This window comes from Ptychodera flava, chromosome 20, assembly GCF_041260155.1.
Source record: "Ptychodera flava strain L36383 chromosome 20, AS_Pfla_20210202, whole genome shotgun sequence".
NCBI classification, from domain to species: domain Eukaryota; kingdom Metazoa; phylum Hemichordata; class Enteropneusta; family Ptychoderidae; genus Ptychodera; species Ptychodera flava.
In genome coordinates this window covers 25,890,546-25,914,554 of record NC_091947.1, presented here as the reverse complement: position 1 = coordinate 25,914,554, position 24,009 = coordinate 25,890,546, and the positions used below count along the sequence as shown (strand labels likewise).

Here is a 24,009-nt window from a genome sequence, read left to right as displayed (position 1 = left end):
TATAAATACCTTATGAAAAATTGTTTGGAGGAACGGGAACTTAATTATTGGGTGTGAAATTTAGCAAATTTTACGATTTACGGCCAATGGCCGATATAAAGTCTAATCGACGTTCGAATATTAATTAATCCCTATTAAGTTATATATCAATGAAAAGGCCATGATCTTGGCTTTCTAAAAATGTAACGTTTATAGTATTTTATTGTTTCTGTTTCCGTCGAGCGGTAGATACGTGACCCCTACCCCATTGTTGAAATCCAAGATGGCGGCCAAGATGGCGGCAAAGATGGCGCCAAATGAACCCCATGGGACACGATTTGTTTTGGAACATCAAAATTCATTAAATATAGACCCTAAGGATTACAAAAATGTAGGTTAAAAAATACATCCATGGGGTGCATGGGAACCCTACCTTCCGACTAGACTATAATACAAGCCAGACCGCAACTTGTGCTTGTCAGTGCACAGACTAGACTCCTACCAGTTAGCCTTAGAGAGTTGCGTGACCTTTTAAACCTTGACCTCCACTGACATATTTGTTATTCTTATGCTCGTATACCTTGCGCAGGTAGAAAGGTTGCCACACGTTCGATGCGTCGGATATACATGTAAAGAGGGTGCATATAAGACCAAGCTAACAAGATCTAGTCTGCTTGTGCGGTGTGCTGTTCACAAACCAAAGTGGCACTGAAGTCAGCTTCGGAGACGACGTTGACATGACATCAACAACCACTAGTTCGAATGTGCTGTGGACCTTGGGAGCGGTGGCTGCTGCAACGGTCTCAGTTGTAGGGCTTCGTGCTCTGTTTGCTAGAAGGTTTGTGATAAATATAACTTGTAGTGCGCCGACATCTTCGCAATCCATAACCTCTACAAGTGATGGTTAGTCATTGCATGGAGGTATAGTCCCTTCCTACCTCCATGATCAAGGCAACTTTACCTTAGTATACGATAGTAAGTAACATGAGGATATCGATCAACACGCATATGTAAGGCTGCATTCACAAACACCTCGGGGGAGGGGGGTTAAAAAAGTTCTCAGATTTTTTCAAATACCCAACAAACAAGCTATATCTCTACATCTATGTATGTTCGATAATCATGTCAATGTAATCTGCTTGAAGTGGCAAGTAAGAAGTGCATGTGTGTACAATAAATTTGATTTTTTGATTTCGTCGATAACGTTGATTCACACTGTACTATACATGGATGTTAAAAACACTATGAACACGTATTTTCCATTATATTACCATGCCCTGGCTGTCGCATTTTGATTGGTCGAGCTGAACCACGTGACTGACCACAAATACACAGTAATGGTCTGTTTACATGCCCGTGAATATGAATTATAAGATTAACAACTCAAAGTATCGTAAGTTTTCAGCTCAAACGTAAATCATAATCAATCACAAAATAAAATGTGCAAGGCAAGCCTCGCCCGTTAATTTTTGGCTTTCCTCTCGCCCTTGCCCATAAATAAACGTTAATGGTTAGCGCGTCGCCCGTTATTTCTATAATATAAAGCAGCAATATCTGTTCTTGTAAAGACTTTGATAACATAATGTATTAGATTAGCATGGGGTGTTTACAAATACATATGTGTATAAGAAATTGAATTTTTAGAATTTCTCCGAAGATATTCATCAACTATAGATGGTAGTCTATGACAAAACAGAATATTTTTTCCCAATATAGAAGAGGATGGTTACAAGTGCATGTGTATGCAAGAAATTTGATTTTGGATGTTCAAAAAAATGTTGATTCACTATACAATGTAGTTATGAGGAAACTGTGAATAATTTTTTACGATACAACACTAGCTAAATCTGTGTATTTATAGACATTTGATAATTGATATTGATGTACTTGATCAGACTAAGGTGGTTACTAGTAACACGATTGGAACTAATTTGGGATAATTGGATGGTGAAGTAACTTAAAGGTTGTTTTAACCTGCAAAATGTAAGCTCATCTGCTTTTCTTTTTTAATTACACACTTGTTTTAATGAGTAATTTGTAATATTGGAACATTCAGCTATATGGGACTTTTGAGAAATTTGAAAAATATGAATATCCGATTATCTCAATTTAGTTCCAATCAAGTTAAGAGCTTGTTTGTTGATTTTAGAATTTCATTGAAAATGCTGATTCACTATACATTGTAGTTTCTGAGGAAACTACAAATAATTTTTCACAATATAAATCTAGCCAATCTCTGCTATTATAAATGTTTGACAACTGATGTTAATGTATGTGATGAGAATGGGGTGCTTGAATGTGCAGATCCGAATAACATATATGATGTTAAAGTTTAAGGTTAAGAGTTAAGTTAAGAGGTTAAGGTTAAGAATGTAGAGGTATTCTTTGAAACTTCAAAGGTCAAATGAGAAATTATATGTCAATTAAGATATTATAAATACGGACTGTGACGCGCAGGAGGAGGGTCAGTGTTTTTTTGCACATGAAAATTAGGGAGGAAACTATAATCGATCGAGTACGATATTGTCTATGGGAGGATTTTGGCTCGTAGGTTATTATCTCCCAAATTGTTATTCAAAGGTTGTTTGACCTGCAAGCTTCCAGTTGTTCTTGATGTCATATACACTATTCTAAATAGTTTGTAACTTGTCAAACCCCACAAAAAATGGAAATGCACATATGGCAACATGAACGTTTGACACTGACCTAGACCCATTGTATTGTCAATGGGAGAATGCTATCAAGTACGTTATCTCCCAAATTGTTATTGAAAGGTTAAGTTGAAACCTTCAGTCATTATAGGGTACAGTCTTTCACAACAGAAGGATTGGATGAGTGGAAATCATGACAACCTAAATCTTTTGCTTCAAGGCGGCTGCTTGTACCATTATTAAATTGTTTAATATAACTTAAAACTTGCGCCCGAAGGGCGTGCCGAAATGGAAATGGCAGGAAATGAAAGTGCCAGAAGGTATTTGGAAACGAATATAATATTCAATAAATTATCAAGTAACCTCCCCTACTGTAATGCCAGTTATTTTCGTATGCCCCCTGGCATGTTGTTAATGTTTTCAAGTCCACCCCCGAAACCTCCCCTCTCCATAGATGTTTGTGAATGCAGCCCAAGCCTTTGTCCTGCCAAGCAACATATACTGATGTTGTAGTTTGCAAGTTGACAAAGTCATGGAACAATTACACCATGGGGCGTCTTTTTTTCAGGCCTGTGGGTATCTATGGACTGGTACAATTCCAAACGTGTTTGCATGTGTATGCCTAAAACGTCTGGCCTTTTACATTATTGAAATGAGTTATCTCAGAGACTGAGCCGCATTAGTCAGTTAATTCCGTGCGTCTACCCGCCTGAGCTGACTCTTCCGGTAATAATTTAGGCTGCATCAACAAATACTGGTAAGGGGGGCTCCTCAAAAAATTCAACTCCCCCTTCTATCAACACTTTTTTCAAGTCCCTCCCAAACTATAATGATATAGCCAACTATTTATTTGGGGTGGATGAGCAGTAAAAATACCGTGTATTGAGCGCGCACTTCTGCGGGCAGATGTTCGACACTAGCTTTTTATGACGCACGCATATATATTCTTTAGTGGTTTTAAATTAATAGAAATATTGTCAGCAGTTTACAGAGCCATCATGTCAAGGCGAATTCTTAGATCGATTCATTTTTCACTGCTCAGTCTTAGGCTCCATTCATAATCACCTTTGAAGGGGCTGATTAAAAGCAAGTTCTCAGATTTTTTTCGAACCCCCTAACAAACTCACAATGCATTAAAATCCCCCTTCTGGCTTGCTGTAATTTTGAAGTCCTCTAGCTCTCCCCTTAAAGGAAGACAAAATGTGGCCGATATAGTGCTTCGTCCAAAAATATCAATAATATACAGGACTCTATTGGGCAAACTACTAACAATTTTCCCCATGAAACACAAGCTATATCTGTATATTTAAATATGTTTGATGGTTCATGTAAATGTTCTTTGCTTGAAGTCGCAGGTAAAAAGTGTATGTGTGTACAAATATTTGATTTTTGGATTTCATTTACAACGTTGACTCACTGTATGGTAGTTTATGAATAAACTATGAACAATTTTTTCGAATATAAAACTAGCAATATCTATGCATTAATATGGTTTATTGCTCTAGAAGGCCACCGGCCAAAATCGCATACATCACAAAATATACAGAAAATAAGTTAAAGTAAACAGACACAGAGATAAATAAATCATTGATAAACAAAAGAAGAAAAGGAAATGCAATACTTCAAAAATACTCTTTTCTCAAATTGAAAGCTTTGTACACAAATAATGCAAGGTTTGATATTATAATTTTGTTATCAGATGACATAAGAGAATAAAATTTTCAATTGAAGGTTGTCTATATGACCAGACTGGCAAATAGGATTCTCTTAAATTCTGATAAAGGGGACAGACAGATATAAAGTGAAATTCATTTTCAATTTCTGTCGAATCACAAATCTTGCAGGTACTCGATTAGAATAGGGTGGCTAAAAGTGCAAATGTGTACAAAACCTTGATTTTGGAATTTCATCGAAGATGTTCATGCACTATACATGGGCGTCTATGACAAAAGTAAGCTTAAAGGAAATGAAGGCAACTTCACACGTCGGTACTTCCTTCGTTAGTGATACGATATAGTTGGTCGATCAACGTGGTTTCATGCCACAGCTGATGCTACCTTGAACTCTGTAATTTTACCTCGTTGCACTCCCTTAGTGTTGTTGAGCAGTAAAGTGTTTGATTATTGATTTACCAGTTTAGCTTTTGGCCACAGTCGCCGGTTGATTTAGTCTTGCCAAGGAATTGTCATTATCACCAGTCTTTATTCATCTCTAGGCAGGTTCGGTAATTCCACGTAGTATAGACCCAAGCACATGTGTCTTCAATCATATCTGTGTACAACAGTTTTGTCCAGTTAAGAATGCATATAGCCGTAAAATAAACTTTTAGTCAATGTTAGTCAGGGTTCTATAAGTGCTTGCGCATTCGTGAAGTTATTGTAGCATTAACTTTCAATGGTATTTTCTAGTACTTCTTCCATGTAAAGTGTTTTGCAATACAAAGTACATACATGATTGACGTAAAGCTTGCGGTTCAGATGTTGACAGTAATGTTTCTGACATCTGATAGCTGTATATAGCTGTATACAAAAAGGCCATCAAGCCCTTGGCGTTTCGTAACCAATTTGGGAGAAGAGTAGAGCGTCATTTTACAAGCAGAAAAATTGTAATGGAAATACTTGAAAAATAACAGCCAATGAAATTTTAATGTCTTTTAGACATGTAGTTCTTCTGTCCAATTAGAGAAACATTGTGGGACTCTACTGGAATAGCATACTAGTACATCAGTTGTTTGTTATTTAGGACATAGCAGTTTGATACTATTTCATTCTGTACAAATATAACTTTACTGAACACATGCTTTACAAGAAAGAAGAAGTTTAGAATCGTTACGGAGGAAAACAAAGGAGAAAAACAACAAACATTGTCAAGAATCACTCATAAAGAACCGTCAGAAACATTTTTTCTGCTAGTATTTGATTCATTAAAAATCGTCTCAGTAAAGTATTTCCTGAAAGGGTTCTGTAGTAGTATCTGCACATATGTGATTGCATGACAGTGCAGCATCTCATCATTCATCTGGTTGGGTAGAAGATACCCTCTCATCTGTGACATCTCAATTCTTGGATCATGAATTTCTGCTCCATCCAGCAAACGCCATTGCTTTTTTGCAAGTTTCCATGGCTCATTCTTTGATGCGCTTGAACCTAGTTTTTGATTTATATTTCTATGTATAGTGTTAAGAAGTTGAATAACCGTATCTCAACATCATTTTACAGCAAGAAGATAACTGACTACCCTCAAGACACTGTGATTCTCCATCAAGTAGGCCGAGGAAGATATGCACCAAGCCTGTCACCGTTTCCGTTGAAATTGGAGACATACCTCAGATTTGCCAAAATTCCATATAAGGTCGGGATCAAGTATCTTTTTGACTTCTCTGTTTGTTTTCTGTAGAGGAAGATTGTCGTCACTTGAAGTTTGTCCTTGCATCCAACTGAAACCCATCACTCACACATACAGGCACAACCATTGGGGCAGAGAAAGGGAATGAAATCAATAGCCTTAATTGATAGCTCTCGCGTATGTGTTTTCCTGACAAGGTACAGACCAATGGAAGGGTTGAACAAAGACATAATTTACCGAATCATACATCTTTTCATTGTGAATGTGGCAAGCCCAGTGTGGCAATTGTAAAAAACAAAACAAAACTATAATTTATCTAAACATTGTGTCAAATATTGACATCCGGTGAGAATCACATTTGCTTTCTCCCCTTTCTCCTCTCTTTTTCTCTCTGCCTATATCTGTGTGTCTGACTGTTTCCTCTCTGTCTTTCTCCCTCTCATCCTCTTTAATAGAGCGTACATTCCTTCAAAATGTCACCCAAGCGCAAAACTCCCTGGATCACCTTCAATGGTGTAGTGATCAGTGATTCCAGCTTCATCATTGAATTCCTCAATGACAAATTCAACGTGGATCTAAACAAACATCTGAGTCCGTCACAGAGAGCTACGGCAAGGGCCTTCCAGAAGATGGTCGAGGAGGAACTCTACTGGTAAGATACTCCATTCAGGGAAGGTGGAGGTGACTGAATACTTGGCAGGACCATACATTGTGCTATGGAATATACCTGTTTAAAGAAAAGACTGAAGAACAATAATAATGATTTTGATCATCATCTATATGTAAAAGTGACAGTGTAAATATTTGAACAGTTGATTCCAAAAGTTTGTTGAAAATTTGTCAGCCATGCAATATATGCTACATTCACACAAATGTTATATTTCAAGACATATACCAAAAGAAGCGTCGTGTAAAGTGTTTGAATTTGCCCCTCAGCTCACATATTAAGTGCTTTTAGCATAAGGGTGCTGCAAATTTCAAACATTGAAACCTCTCTTCATGGTAAGAAGGTGCCTCAGGGACATATATTAAAGGTATACTGTCACCTGTTCCAATTTTGCCACAGTTACCATGGAAAGAGAAAATCTAACCAATCACAGATTTTAAGCGGGTGGCCGCTTTTAAAAACAGCGCCCTCGCATGGGCATTTTGAATACCAAGGAACGCCCCTTTGACCATATATGGGTATATTTAGATTACAGGTGACTGTATACCTTTAAGCCCTGGCGAATAAAATCTCAAGTAAAATAACGCCAACAGTGATGTATTCTATAGTCTTCTGGAGAATGTACCCGTTGAGCAATTCTGTATATTTAAGGCAGAATGCTCCTTTGGGACAGATACTCAGACTCTGAAATGTTTACAATTCTTTTCTGATCCATTCGTTGGGGCTGATTTTGAAAGCTCTAGGAGTTATGGAACAAACACTGAGCAGGGAACATGTATATGTACCCTACAATTAAGTTTGTCACATCAAACACTCAAGTATATTTCCATCGATTTCCTTCCTGTTCCAGGGTATGCCCATGCAGATGCTTTGCTAAGAATGATACACTGAAAATTCAATGGTACAGGCACTAAAGATTTCTAACCAAGATTTTTCTCTTTTTTATCTTTTGGTTTGCTCAATCAACATACCTGTGTGTAGGACACTTGTTTATTCCCGATGGGTGGACAAAAACTCTACACTGGTACTGGCCAAGCTGTTTCCAAAGGGCTTCTTGTACAGCCATATAGTGCCTTTGATGGCCACGCGAGGGGTAAAGAAAACTTTCTACAACCAGGGGATTAGTCGACACACTGAGGAAGAGATCTACAGCATTGCTGAAAAGGACATCAGAGCATTGTCTGTGTTTCTAGGTAAGACCACAGGCACTCGAAGCATTTCATCTACACACAGTATGTATGTGTATATAAGGTCCAGTGTTATCATTGAAAACTGAATTTCAATTTGAATTTTAGTTTTGGTTTTTGTTTACAATATCTTTGTATATTGTGAACAATGCATGGCAAGCCCAATACAAATGTATTTCAAAATACTTCAGGGAGCAGAAGAAAATGTTTTGTCGAACAAAAATAATAAATATGACAAAAATTGCAGATTTTGTTCTCATTGTCTACACTTTTCAACAATGTGTTCGACTCAGAGTTATTCAGATAGGCTGATTGTCAGTCATTGTCCATCTTTCGTTTTTTAAAGTCAGCTTTGCATTTAATTCTTCTCTGAAACTGCTGCTCAGAAAGCTTTCATATTTTGGTCCTCATGTCACTCTGGATGACTTAACTTTGATAGGATCAAATAATGAGGAAATCAGCACATGAAAATTTATGGGATGACTTTTTTCAGTTTTGGTCTCACAGCTTCTGTCTGATACCACCAGTCTGATAGCTTTCTAAGTTGATGTGCAGCTTCTTAAGGTTTCCCTTATTAAGTCTTGCCAAATTTACTGTAAAATATGCATGTATAAGATTTCGAGAATTGTATCCATGTTTCAATATTTTTGCAGAATTTTTTTTAAAGTCTACTCAGATCTGTCAGATAGTAATTAACTTTATATTTTAAGATCCAAGGGATGACCTCATTCAGTTTTGTTCAATGTTAAAATGTGCATATGTCAATATCTGGGCTATTCTTTTCTAATATTTGGTAATACAACTGGTCTAAAACCTGTAAAATTTAATGTGTACCTTCTTGGGATGCTCTTATTCATTCATATTAAAATTAGCTCAAAATTTGCATATTTAATTTTTTCATTTGTTTTCCTCATTCTTTTCTCAAGTTTCTTTACTCCTTTGCATTGTTGGTCCGACAACAGTCAAATTTTCATGAAGTTGCAAGGATATTTCATTCTTCTAAATAAATCGGTAATGGAATGGAATTTTCAGGCCAATTTGCATTTTTGTTAAATATTGCTTTCTCTGTAATACATGGATTACAACTTTGAAGTGCACATGTCACTACCTAGAAATGTCCTGATTAGATTAACACATGTATTAAACTGGGTATTTACATTTTGAAGATTTTTTTCTCACATCATGCCAGACTTTTTTCAGAAATCTTCAAAATTTAAATATCCAGTTTTATACATATCTTAATCTAATCTAATCAGGACACTCCTAGGGAGTGGCATATTGCATTTCAAAGTTGTAAGACATGTATGGGTTTGTAAATTTGAAGATTTTTCTTCTCACATCATGCCAGGCTTTCTTTAAAAACCTTCTTTTCTTCAATTTCTTGTCCTATAGCAGTAAACTTTGATTTGTCAATTCGAAAAGATGGCCTTATTTGCACATAGTAAGTTTTTGGTTGATTTAAAATTCTCGTATTTTGCTCATAACATTGTTTCCACTGTACTACATGTATTGATCGTACAGTTTTCAAATTCAATAAGTAGCTTCTTAGTGATGACCTAATTAGTAACTTAAATCATCACAAATTTGCAGATACGAATTTCTCAGAAAAGGACTACAGAGTTGTATTGGCAGTCCGTTCACTGGTTAATAAGAGTGCGACATAATTTGGAAATCTTAAGAAAGTTCTGGAAATGCGAGTTGATTATTTATTTTGAGTGAAGAGTGAAGTAAAAAGTTTTTAAAGTGTACTGAAAGTTTTGTAAGGATTTAGGCATGCATGGTTTTCCAAATTTGTTCACATTTGTTTGGTCTTCTTTCTACCAACCAGGGATTCTGTGGTATATTTGAATGTCTATCATTTGATATCTGCAGTTTGATAACTTGACCAATGTCCTTGTTGCAGGTGATAAACAGTTTCTGTTTGGCGATGAGCCCTGCGAGGAAGACTGTGCAATATTTGGTCAGCTTGCACAGACATTATGGCAGATGGAAGGATCAAGACAGCAAGCCTTGTTGAAGGGTGAGTTAATAGTTTACATTTGCTACGTGATAAATCCTGATTTACATGATTGTATGGTCTGAGAAGCAGGAAAGTTAGAAGCATGCTTAGAGTAGTGGTCCATGGAGAGTCTTTGCTGTAATCTTTGTGTCTTAGAGAGTCTTTCAATATTAATACACACAATACACCCCTAGGACATCAATGAATAAGAGTTCTGTGTAGTATAATCCAGCATAATCCCGCTTTACTCTGCAAAAAAGCTTCAGAGGTAAGTTTGTAGTAGCCATGTGCTCATTGTGCAAGAACATGAAATTAGTCAATTAAAAAAATAGCGTCAATGACACTGTAGCTCCCATCCTGGACTATTTAGTGTTTGTTCTCTGGTCAGATATTTGAACATGTGTGAAAGGGATAAAGTGCATGGAGTGAAAATACTTAAATGTAATGTACTGGAGACAGTGAAATATGTTTAATGTATTTATTCAGAATATAAAATGGAAAAAATACAGAATTAGATATATCGAATACTGTGATACAACCATTAACTCAACAAGTCATTTACAATGACATAGTCCCCACTTGTAATAGGAGTATTAGTCTTGATGGGGCAGGAAAATGTGGTCATTAAGAAGTATCACTGGAGTGTATATGTTGAGATCTATGGGCACATAGGTCTATGTCGTTGTTCCCAATTTGAAACACATGAGGCATGTCTAAGTTATGGTTCTAAATCGGGAAAAAAGATCAGACCTCTAGCAGTATTGGCCAGCCAAGAAATACATATGCGCATTATAAATGAGGTACAAGATGTGACATCTTAAGGTCTAATATCCTATCAAAATTGGAGGGTATAGAACTTGTGGTTACTGAGATATGCATATATATATGTATAATCAAGGTCAAAGGTCATCGAGGTCACATGACATTTGAAAAAAAAATATATTGCTAATTAATCCCTATATGCCAAAAATCAGACCTCTAGCTCTATTCGCTTGCCCAGAATTAGATATGTGCATAATTCATGAGGTAAAGCGTGTGTTGTCATAAGGTCTCCCATCCTACTAAATACAAAGGACATAGCACTTGTGGTTACTTATTTATTGACATAAACATATATTTTAGGTAAAAGGTCATCGAGGTCACATGACATTTGGTAAAAAAATTTCTCTCCTATATACCAAAAATCAGACATCCAGCTCTATTGGCTTGCTCAGAATTAGATATGTGCATAATTAATGAGGTACAGTATGTGGTGTCATTAGGTGTCCAATCATACCAAATATGAAGGGTGTAGCACTTGTGGTTACTGAGTTATGGACAAATATGTATATTTGAGGTCAAAGGTCACCGAGGTCACGTGAAATTTTGTCAAAAAAATTGTATTGCTAAGTTATCCCTATATACCAAAAATCAGACCTCTAGCTCTATCGGCTTGCTCAAAATTAGATATGCGCATAATTAATGAGGTACAATATGTGGCATCATAAGGTGTCCCATCATATCATACCTGAAGGGTGTAGCACTTGTGGTTACTGAGTTATGGACAAATATGTATATTTGAGGTCAAAGGTCACCGAGGTCATGTGACATTTTGTCAAAAAAATTGTATTGCTAAGTTATCCCTATATACCAAAAATCAGACCTCTAGCTCTAGTGGCTCGCTCAAAATTAGATATGTGCATAATTAATGAGGTACAATATGTGGCGTCATAAGGTGTCCCATCATACCATATATGAAGGGTGGTAGCACTTGTGGTTATTGAGTTATGGACAAATATGTATATTTGAGATCAAAGGTCACCAAGGTCAGATGACATTTTGTCAAAATATCCGAGATATCTGCGTGAACGGATGGACTCACGGATGGACGAACAGACGGACATGACCCAATCTATAAGCCCACTGGACTTCATCCGTGGGGACTAAAAATTGTGTCACTGCATCCTTTTTGCAATATGAATACGATGAGAAACTAAATTTTTATTTTTCGTGGCCTTATACATGGGAGTCTCTGGAGATCTGCATTATATATGGGAGTCTATGGACGTGTAAACTAAAAATATGCAAATTTCACCACGATTTGCCCAAATTTGGGAAAGGTCACTCCTATGCACTTCCATACCAAGTTTCAAATCAATCGGACTTGTGGTTTCAGAGAAGAAGATTTTTGGACCAAAAATGGGAGAAAATTACAAAAAAATTCATGAAAAATAGCAAGTCCAAGATACTGACCCAAGATGTGCACAATCATTTCATGTCAGCCCAAAGTACTTACATGCTAATTTTTCATGTCTGCTCAGTAGTTATTGAGTTTTTTTCAATTTTGACTGTTTTTACATTTTTTCACTTAATTTGCATATTTTGGCAATGACAACTTCATTTGAACAAAATCTCATCTACAGCCCATCATCCATGTACACACCAAATATCAAGATGAAATGTACAGCGGTTTTGGAGTTTTTGATGTTGACGGACAGACATACAGACATACAGACATACAGACATACATACAGACATACATACATACAGACATTTCCCTAGCCTATAAGAATAGCTTCCATTGCCATATATACATATGGCTATGGGAGCTAAAAACAGCTAGTTAATGCATCGCAGACAGCGTGAACGGTAGAGAGCTACTGTACCTGTATGCTAGGAATTTTAGATGTCAGTGTCAGCAACAAGTTTACCTCCAAAAGAAAAGGGACGAAAGTACATGGCATATACGCCAAGAGTTGTAGGTTTGTAATAATTCATTGTATATTGTCTACACAGGCTAGTTGAGCCAATCACAAGGAATCCCTTATGAAAATTTTCTGTAGAAATTCTATTGAAATTGATGACAAAATTCAATTAAAGTGATACAGAATTTCTACAGAAATTCTACTGAACCTTTATGGAAATTAACGGAGTTTAATGGAGTTTTGGCCCCCTTTTTCTGTAGAAATTCAACATACTTTCTGTATTATTTCTGTAGAACTTTTGAGAATTTCTATGAAAATTCAATGCACGTTAAAAAGAATTTCCGTAGAAGTATATTTAATTTATACCACATTCTACAGAATTTTATGTAGAATTTCTGTAGAACTGTATTTAATTTCTGCACTCTTTTACAGAAGTTTGTTTGTCTTATACGAGTTCAATCTCTTAGAAAGTATGACAACAATATGTGTTAAACTTTTATTAAGTAAGGAGTACCACCGTATGATATTGCCATAGATACCAATGCAATGAATTACTGCAAAACTCACAAAAAATCAGGCAGCAAGTAAATTATAAACATGTAGTTTATTTCTAAAGAATTATGATTAACAATCGTTCGAAACTTGATGAAACATACAGGGACTACAAAATATAAAGCAACCTACACATATGAATGCAAGGCCTACCTCTCCAGTCTAGCAGTTTGAGTTGTCAACTCAGCGAAGTGCATAATTAAAGTGTTGTGTATTTTAACTCACGTAATTTTCAGTTGATGCTGCAATGTGGATCCTTACAGTTGTGAATATTAGTGAGCTCCCTTCTCCATAACACTGTTAGAATCTGCTAATGGACCTTGGATCCTAATTTTCCATGGAATTTGGAGTTGAACTTTAGTACTTTTCATAAGAGCCATGTGCACTGTGGACTGCCTCAAGTTCAAATGAATAATGCGTGGCTACACTATTATGTAATCAGCCCATTGTAAAGGCAGGAAACTATTTGCATAACAAAGCAAAGGCACATGTCAGCTCACTTGACCTGGGATCTAACAAAGAGAGTCAGGTTGGTCTGTGTGCAGTCATGAAATGTACAAAAGCAATGGCAAAAGGGAATGGTACAATTGAAACTGTATACATTTTCCTGGCACGTGTGTGTAAATGAAAATAACTTTTCAGAATTAAAGGGTACACGAGAATGTGCTTAGAACTCTCCATAGGTATATGTCACTACCTTTTCCATATTGAAACCAGCTATATATATGTCACTGAGTTCTTATCAAAGCTCATGCCAACATGCAAAAACATGAACTTAAGTCTGAAACAGTGTAAACTGTGGGGAAAAAAAACAGAAAAAAAATTTCCACAAAAGCTATGTAACTGAAAAATTCCATAAAAAATATGTTTAATTTCTGCAGATTTTCTACAGAAAATTATCAGCAAACTTCAATAGAATTTAAAGTTTCTATACACATTAAAATTCTATAAAATTTAAATTTTTCTACAGAATTGTATTGAAAATTTTCAATTGAATTTCAATGGAAGCATATTTCCATCAGATTTCCATAAAATATACAGAATTTCTATAGAATATCAGAGTTCAATAGAATATCTACAGACTATTTTCATAAGGGATGACACTGCTGCGAAATTGTTTCAAACATTCTCGTTCCTTCAGGTTGCTCAAAACAGAGTTTTAGACTATCACTAAATCTAGTTCCTTTTTTATTTCCTAGGTGACTGCAGCAACCTTAGTGAATACTGCTACAGAATGAAAGTTCGGTTTTGGCCTGACTGGGAGCAGTGCATCATGGGGGACCAGGACTGGACGGGCTTCTTTGCTTGGCCGGAAACAGACACAACAGTCATTAAAAGTTCTGAATAGACAATCACTAGAAAACAGAAAAATCATGTAGAAGCAAAAGAAATTGGCTTTTACACAGTTTTAGTTGTTTAAATGGATGATAACAATCACAAACAAGGTACCAGGCTTTTTAAACAGGGTCTGTTGAGTTACAAAATCATGTTTCATGCATGAGAGTTAATATTTTATTTCTTGCTTTTTACACTGTTTTTACTTGTCTGTATTTTCTGTATGGTTTATGGTGTGACTGCAAGACAGATTTGTGGATTCTTGAGTATCTATTCACCTGAATGACTTACATGCAAATATGTCTACCACCCAGTTTTGGAAGAAAATGTCAAGGACGGCCAAAATCACCCCTAAGTTAGTGAACAATGTCAAGTCTGGTGTCTGTGAGTGAAAAACATTAAAGCTGTCGAATGTCAAGTGGGAGTTACTTCTTTAGGTTGGCATGAATTAAACGATATGTAAAGAAGACTTAAATTTACAAAAGGAAAATTTTCCCAACTATTTATGCAAAATGCACCGCACTAAGTGTCCTATAATATAAACCCTGCATAGAACTGACCTGGTTTAGGACAGTAAGTTCTCAGAATATAATCTATTTGTTCCATGGTGTATATGGCTTGTCAACCGGAAAAATTGTAAGCTAGCGTCCGTGAAATAATTGTGTCCTATATTTCATGTTGTATCATGATAACTTAAATGCAAAAAAGAAGCAACTTTCTGAAACACTCATGTGCATAATAAATAAAAATGACATAATATTATAGTGTATTGATGGCAAAAATACAGCATTCTGATTGCTTAAGATGTGACATAACAGTGCTATATTTGCAATATAGCACAGTTGGGATATTCGCAAGATCTCAGTTAGAGAAATAATACCTTTGTTAACATTTTATGCCATAATTACAATATACTGTTTCAATATTGATAAAAAAACCTCTGGTATGCCACCATTTTGACCTTCACTTTATAGACTTGCTATGGTTAAGGGTGATTTATTGCTTAATTTACAAACAAAACTATGCAATGAACAAAGATATGAGACCATTGGATCATTGTTTTTAGCGTTACACAGTATTGTTCCAAGCAGACACATTCAGTCTTCAAGTCAGTGAGGCATTCACATCTCTCACCTCACAGCACCTGGTTCGCCTCGCAGCTTCCGTGACTCTGGCCTAACTGGCATTACGCTATCTCGCTGAGCCGGTTTCACTATAGGGGAGCTCTCGACATACGACATATCTGTGTCAAAATCGAAAGATTTATAAAGGCCACAGTAAAATTGAAGGTAGGGGGAGTCATGTTCAACAAGTTTCGTAGAGGGAGAGGGTCATATTTGAGACAAAGGAATTTGGTGAGAACAACATTTTAAACGATGGGTATACTCCGATTTCCTCCGACCAACCCCCTCATAATAATCGAACGCTCCCTAAAGCATAGACAGTAGAGGGGAAGACTACTGTCTATGCCTAAGTTCCCGGCAGGAGAGATGATGGGTACAGCACGTACCGTACAAAAAATACTGACCATTATATGCATGGGTGAAAAGTAGCTGTTGATCATGATATGCTGTGTTTAAAAGAGACTTCATGATAATTTGTTTTAAAGGATCGACATTATTTGTCTACTTACGAACTGCAGTTCATCAGTTTCAGTATGTGGCCATCACTTACATTATTGGCATTATGAGTAACCAACTTTCAACTATTATATCCATCCAAACGATGGGGTATCACTGGGAATGTATTTGCCAATTTATTAAGGGGCCATCGATCATAAAAGCAGACGCACTGGGAAGGGGCTAGACCCCGATTAGTTTTGCGTGCGTCAAAATCGCATGCATAAGGATTCTGCCGCAACAAAAAATAAAAATAAAAATTCAGATCACAAAACCATAACACATATGATATTTTAAAAGAATGGCAATACAGACACGGGACACCACGTATTCGGTTTTACGGTACTATGCGTCTCGAAAGTGAAAGACTTAAACTTTTGCTCAGACTTTCCACATGCACAACGAATCGTTCAACCGTTCTCTTTCAAAATCAAGAATAAAAATCAGGGGGTCACCGTGCAAATTTTAGTAAATGAGAAACAAATTACCAAAGAGTAAAATTCAAAATAACCGCCATCCCTGTGTTGTCTCGATGGAGAAAAATAAAATCTTCGATTTTGAAAAAAACAGAGACGGTTAAAAAAAGCTAAGACGGTGAAAGTTTGTCTTTCTCCAAGAGCTTCAAAATGAGCCCCCATAAAGATAAGAAAAGAACTAGCAAATTTTAGAGTCCGAATATCTGTCCGCGGCCCGAGGCCCGACTTAATGTGATTATACGGCTCCGAATCAGTACTCTACGCCGTAATTGCGCGATGTACCCGAGTAGTAAATTTTTATTGGGGTTTGGGATACAGTAAGAATTTTACACCCATTTTATTCATTTATCTAAATGGAGCGAAGGAAAATTTAACCATCCATGTAACTAAAGTGCGACCCTGACCTATATATGAACTCACGCGCAGTGCATTGTCCTGAACTAAGCGGGGAAATTCCCTGCTGAGTCAGGTCCTGGACTTGCGCAATGCGCTATGACTCACCCCCACTGAGCAAAACGGAACGACATTCTATTCTCTCTCTCATTTGTTAGATAGATTCTGACTGAGCCGTACCGGAGCCGGTCTGCTCTTCAACCCGTACCGGAACAGTTCCGAAGGTGCGGGTCTCGTTTCTGGATGTGAATTTTATCTGCTGGCTGTTCCCTTTTCACTATGTTTGGAGTCGTCGGAACGAGATTTTCCCCTACCGGAACACTGTTGCGCAATACCCCTATCGGGACGTTTTCAGGCAGGAACTTTCCAGCAGGGAATTTCGCAATACCGCTTTCGCAATACCGGGCTTCGAATGTTGCTTAGTAACTTGTGATGTCATGTTCAATGTCTGTCATTCTACAGTTTTCAGAAAATTTTCTGTGGAATTTTTTCTGAACGACTCTCGTTAACTAAATTTCATATCCATTCAATCCATAATGTCTTAGGTATCTTTCCAGAGGTGGACTAAATCCTTCTTGTTTTTGTATTTCTAATGCCTGATGAAATATGTTCTGAATAAGTTCTGACCCGTTTTCTGTTGTTGTACCTTTTTCTTGTATTTGTGTAAGCAACTGTTTATACTGTACGTAATAATGTTTGTATTTCTCTCGCCTTTTTGATACTCCAGTTTTCCCTTGTATTACATCAATAATAACACCTGGTACAGGCGTTAAAGCTATGAGTACCGGAACTGTTGGAATTGCTGCTATTACAGCAGAGCTTACAAGAATTCCCTTAGTAATATTAAGAGCCATATCAATTCGACCCATTAATTTGTAACTGCGACGATATGCAGCGCTAGTTCTTTCGATATAGTCGGCCAATTGTTCAACGCTTTCAACAACTGAGATGTGCATTTTTTTTACTGTATATGTAAGGGATGATAAAAAATAATTGTAGTAATATAGAAATACAATATGGCAGAAGGAGGAGAAGAAAATATACCACTCCAGGATTTCGATGATGCAAATTTAAATGATGATGACGCTACTGCTGAAACATTCTTTATAGACGATGATAATGCCCTTGCAGAAGCTGATCCTTTCCTTGCTAGCTCAAGCGCGCGGAGCCCGCAGGTAGATCCTACGACTAGATATAAAGTAGAACTTAAAATACAAATGGCTAAAAAATTCTTAGATGAAAATAATATTACTGATGAAGCAGCACGAATTGAAATGATTACTAATGCAAAGATTAGGGATGGAAAGCTGTATTATAAAAACCTCAGGCTATCAAAAACTACAGGACATGGATTTAGATCACTCGAGACAGTAAAAAGAGAAGAAGGAGGATATGAATTTGTAAGTAAAGTATACAGTTTGAGGGGGAGCAGCGCAGAGCCCGAATTTGTTAGATCAACATTGTATTCTGAAGATGTGAAAAACGATAAAATACCGGCTGAGAAGATGACGCCAGAAGACATGGGTGTATACAAAGATGAACTGACATTCTTACGACAAGATGCTTCTGGTAATGCAGATAAAATACAAGCTTTTGAAAATAAAATCGAACAATGGAACAATCTAAACCCAGAATATCGAGCTATTAATGATGAATTAAGGATTGCGAATATGCGTCTTGGCGAGCTTAACAATGAAAAAGTTAAAATAAGGCTAGAGAAAAGAGAAGTTGAAAAACAGTTAAAGGAAATTCCTGAAGATCACACCCAAGGGAAAGAAAAAGCCAAGAAACTACTAGCTGAACTCATAACAAGAGAAGCTAAAATTGTTGAACGAATTGAATACGAACATGGTAAGATCAGTGAGGCACGTGAAAGTCTGGCTACGACTAGGTCTCTTCGTGATGTAATTTCCGATCCAGAATTGTCACTCAGGCTGAAGCTGACAGAATTATTTAAACGAAATGGTATTACAATCGCTGCAATACTGACTGCCCTTGGAATGACAATGTCAACAATTGCCCTAGCTGTGACTAGAGGAGGAGGAGGAGGAGCGGGAGCAGGAACTGGAGCAAACGCAGGAGGTTCAGGTCCGCCCAAAGTATATACAAAAGCGAAAGAAATTGTAAAGCAATTTGGTGAATGGTTAAAAACCTTGGCCCTAAAAAGTGCTGCTGCAATACCAGGTTTAATCGGCTCCCTTGTCAGTTTTCTATTAAAAACAGCAGGATCGGTGGTCGGATTTGTTGGAGAACAGCTATGGATATTTTTAACTGGGTTAACATTAGTCATTATAAATAAAATTATGTACTAATATATGGCTCCGCATGTTTGGTGAAAAGAATATTGCAAAGTTTCTTTCTAAAAATAAAGACCTGTTTGGTTTCTCTGTCGAATTGGAATGGTGCAAACTTCGGCGGGTAAATCGCCATATCCTTCGGGCAAATCCAGGTGTCCGACTCAAAGATGATAATCTATATCATAATATATTAGCTTTCGTGAAGGAATGTCAAAAGACTAACTTCTTTAAGCGACTAGAATTCATAGCTGTATTCCAGGATACTGAGGATGACCAAGAGGCTCATCATCTCCAAGAATATTGGGTTCTTCGATTGATTCGCGACACAGGTAATCGATTTATCTTTCAGTCAGACGGAAATATTTATGTAAAGATGTGATTAATTTTCTTTTTTTTCTTAACTACTATATACATTACACGAAAATGGGGTACGATAGATCATTATTACCGAATTACACCAACCGAATACCGAAGGGAACGAAGTCAGAAAGAACTCATCATGTGGTTGCTCATAATCCAAGTGAGGCAGATCCACGTCAGACACTTATCATAAGATGTCCGAAGTTAGAAAGCGGAGTAGTACTAGTTCCAGATACTTTCGACCTGGTTTTTGATCTCGAAGTAATGGGACATGAAAATAACCGGGTAGTACAAAATGTTGCAAAAAATTTGGTGGAGCGTATGGTTCTCACATTTGAGGGTGAGCCACTTTTCAATTTGGATAAATATAACCTTATTGAATGTTATCGCGATCTCTTCAAACATAAAAAGGAGAGAACGAACATGACACTGTACGGAATTCAGAACGAAAATCTAAGAAAATTAAGAAGCGGCGCGACCGATGCAGATGACGACAGGCTTTCAAAATGGGGTGATAATTTACTTTTTGAAACATATAAAACAAAATATGCTATTCGTCTGTCCCATCCCTCATAACAGGCCATGGGGTTGCATATCCATCAGCGCTAGGTAGTCATATTGAATGGCAAATTACGTTGGCACCCGCCTCCCAATTACTTGTTAGTAATAATGTTGTTACAGCCAAATATAAATTAAAAAACATTCAAATGGAATACGAAACAATTTCTGACCTCGAACTCGCGAGGTCAACTGCTGGTTATTACAACGGTGGAAAAAGTTACCTTTACGAGCATATACATCATTCTAAAACAATCCAGATGAAAGAATCGGACACGGTTATCAATGAAAATATAAATGTACCACGACATAGCATAAGAGGTATCGCTATACTATTCACTAAAAATCAGAATCAGTCAGAACTGAACAGTGAACTTTTCTTTAACCCATCCATTGAATCTGTGTCTGTAATGATTGAGGGCATTGCAAATAAAGTGTACGCTCAGAAGATGATACCAAGACAATTTTGGAAAGAAACACGACGGTATTTTGCTGAAGATAAAGATTGGTGTGAAATTGATATAGATGAGGTCGATTATTTGAAGAATAAATTCTGTCTGTTTATCGATCTGCGTAGTTTTAAAGATATTGAGTTTCATGGAAATGGTTTAAAAGTAATGAACACAAAGGACGGAATTCAACTTGAAATTCTGAAGAAAGACACCTCAGTTAAGGGTGCCGACGACGCTCGCGATGACAATATATTTGCTCACGTTTATGTTATTAGCGATGCCCTGGTCTCTATTGAAAATAGTAGATTAAAGTCTTTACAATTTTAAACCGTGACCCGTCATTCCTATCGGCCATGTTTCTGCCAGCCATTCTCCCGTGTCTGGATTGTATAACTGCACACGTTTGATATCATTTGGCGCCATCATGATTTTACTACGCTTTTCACTACGAATTTCTCCAGCCTTTTTCCGTACAAACTGTACAAATTGTGCCGGCTCCGGCTTATTCCCAGTTTTAAACAGATCATAATAGTCTTCAAATTTCAAATGTTTTCTAACACAAACATCTTTAACCCCTTTATTTTTTTTCGTCTCGGAAACGGGAGTTCGAAAAGCATACACTTTCGAGCGTATGCCGACAAAATCAAGAATAGGTTCACCATTCAACTCATCTTTAAATTTACCTATCACTTTTTTATTAATCTTCGGAACTCCCATCTCATCCCGAAGGCCACTAGTATCGTAGATCGACTCCTTACCATTCTTTTCCACATCTTCCCGAACTATATCATTGAAAGTTACGTCCGGGGAGGGAAGTGGCACACTGTAAACAAAACTATCAGTATCCATGTAGGCTAATCGTATTCCAGGGAACCGCTTTCGAAAGTAATTGTAATGCGTCTCATACATAAGCAGCTTAGAAAGTTCGAGTACTGCGGCGCCGATGAAAACTGGTTTTACATATCTATGCTCATCCGTTTTCAGTTCCAGTAGGGCACTGTCGCAGGAATCGCCATCCTCTTCGGAAGTTATGAGAGTTATATGTTTCGTCTTTGGATTATACTTCTGAATCTTTTTACGGCCGCTATCCGTACCGTTCCAGTCCGAAACAAATTTAAAGTCTCTGTACTTTCGAACATCCTCTATTGTCTTACCGAACATTGCATTATTCATCAGCTTATAGAAATTCTTTTCGAAATCTGTCTTTCCCTTTGCCCTCATTTTAGTGTTAAAGTCAATATATTCTGCAAGACATGGCGCCTCATCGAAAGCAAGCACCCGATAAATCTTTTTCAATCTCATTCCCATCCGAAGATAGAATTCCAGCAACTTGTAGTGTAAGACGTATCTCTCTCTGTCCAACACACTTGTAATCAATCGAGTGCCCTGCCTCGGAAATTCATAGTGATGTGGCGCTAATGGCAAATCGCTGTGTTCTTCATGTAATTCGACCGGATATTCTAAGTCTACTTCTAGAAAACTTGGTGGAAAGGTGGAACCGGGTCCCCACCCTCCCAAGCCTGCTCCGCAATTCTAACCCATTCTTCCATCGTCATCCAATGAAGTCCACCCGTAGGGCATTGGTTGACTCATTGCCCAGCCGTAGAGATTGTTTGCATCGAGATATTTTATTTCAGTCAACGGTTTCTCTGGATCGTAATTCCCGCCAGCCCCTTCGGCGACGTAAGCAGGATGATTTGTCTGTAAGTAATGAATATTACACTGGCTGATACTGCCTCGAATCCCCCTCTGTACGAAATTCATCTGCTCAGCATCTTGAATGAGCCCAAACTTATTACCTGTATAAAGTAACATAGCATCCCATGTTAGACCGGCGCCGACATATAGTGGGCTGGATCTAACTTGTAAGCTTCTAAACATGTGTCGCGGAAATTTTCGAATATATTTGCAAGAAGGAGAACGTCCGTCTCACAATAGAATTCCATATAATCTTTAATCGTCTTACATCCCACTTCATCCCACACCTTCAATGCATGCTCATAATCAGATTCTGAAATCCCCTCTTCCGTCAATTCGCTATAAAATTCCCCCCTCTCCGGGAGCTCCTCCTCTCCCAGTCTGTCAACCGAGTCTAAATATTCATACGGGAAGAAACCTTTCGCCCTTTGAATGTCCGGGTACGTAAGTGGTACCGTCCATCCGTGGTCCGGCACAGTCGTTGCCAACTTCGCGAGCGACCCCATCATCAACTGAGCACTGTCCATAAACTTATAGAAAAGAAACGTTTCTTTATCTCCCTCTTCCGGTTCGGCCACTCTCCACCGACAACAACTGAGGCGCTAAAGATAAATGTTTTCGAGAGACCCATAATTCCTCCATTGCTCGTCTTAGCTATGATATTTGGCTCTTGTCCGGGACCATCATCTATTTCATGTAATTCTTTCAAAATAAAAGAACCATCGTATCCCTTGAGGTTGTGAAAGTAGATAGGAATGGTTCTCGACGGCCGGCATCCTTCGCAATAAAAGGTCGCCTCCTCCTTCACTACTCGGTATCCTGCCGGCTCTCCACATGCAATACAGACTGGATTGCCGTAATTAGAAGGATCCCCCATCGGTTTTATTTTCCAATAATACGATTTCGAATAATTCTCAGCCCTCCCCTTCATATCTTTTAGAAATTCTGTAACACAGGAGAGACCTGTGAATGTTCTTTTACCATAAACGGTGGGCCGCCGTTCCGAAGGGGTCCACCCCCGTTCCACCATAACATACGAAAGACAAATTGGAATGTGTCGGCCGGTCCCCTTCTCAATAATTGCCTCAGTATCTGCATAGACGACGTAGGGGGCGGGGACCTTCTTCCGATGTCCTTCGAATTGACATACTTCCTTAGGAAAAACTGGCTGGGCAGTGTCTGTTCCACAGTATACCTGATGTTCTTCTAATTCTTCTGTTGACTTAAAACCTCTTTTACAAACCGAGCAAATACACTTCCTTCTGTGTTCATTCTTGCGATTAGTATATGAATTAAGAAGACGATTTAATGAAGTAATTGGCACGAAGTGACCCCCGCCCTCCCCTCCAACTATCAGTAATATATTTGCTACCCGATCCGCTCCGCCGTCAGGGACTCCGCTATATAACATAGTTATGTCTGACGGGTCGGGATCGGACTCATAGATCTGAAACACTTGAAGTTTCGTGCCTGGATTTTGCTGCTCGAAGCGCCCGAACACGGACAGATCAGCGGGCGTAGGAAATGGTATTCCATCCCAACAGTAGTCAGCAATAAATTTGTAAAATGTATTCCATTTTCTCCTTACCTGACCACATTTCTTTTTGCGAAACTCGGGATCGCTCAACTTTATACTTGCTACGACAGCATACTGAAAACAATTCTCAGACCTCACCGGTAGAATAATTTCGCTAACACAATGCTTATTTTTTAACCATCCGGGAAGCTGGACTGCGCCAGCCCCGGCACCGAGTAAA

General features: G+C 37.8%; 1 protein-coding gene across 1 annotated transcript; it reads left to right on the top strand.

Moving 5' to 3' along the window:
* The first annotated feature begins 547 nt into the window (after positions 1-547).
* On the top strand, positions 548-16,254 carry LOC139120421 (failed axon connections homolog). The gene is made up of 6 exons (XM_070684823.1): positions 548-817; positions 5,849-5,981; positions 6,431-6,627; positions 7,624-7,835; positions 9,733-9,849; positions 14,264-16,254. Exons 1-6 carry the CDS (start codon positions 717-719, stop codon positions 14,410-14,412), a joined length of 909 nt encoding a protein of 302 aa, XP_070540924.1. The 5' UTR covers positions 548-716; the 3' UTR covers positions 14,413-16,254.
* The last annotated feature ends 7,755 nt before the right edge of the window (positions 16,255-24,009 follow it).

Excerpts from the sequence above, each read along its gene's own strand:
- LOC139120421 (XM_070684823.1), top strand. The coding sequence starts at position 717 with ATGACATCAACAACCACTAGTTCGAATGTGCTGTGGACCTTGGGAGCG. Across the intron at positions 818-5,848 it reads CGTGCTCTGTTTGCTAGAAG|CAAGAAGATAACTGACTACC; the intron begins GTTTGTGATAAA and ends ATCATTTTACAG. Across the intron at positions 7,836-9,732 it reads AGCATTGTCTGTGTTTCTAG|GTGATAAACAGTTTCTGTTT; the intron begins GTAAGACCACAG and ends TCCTTGTTGCAG.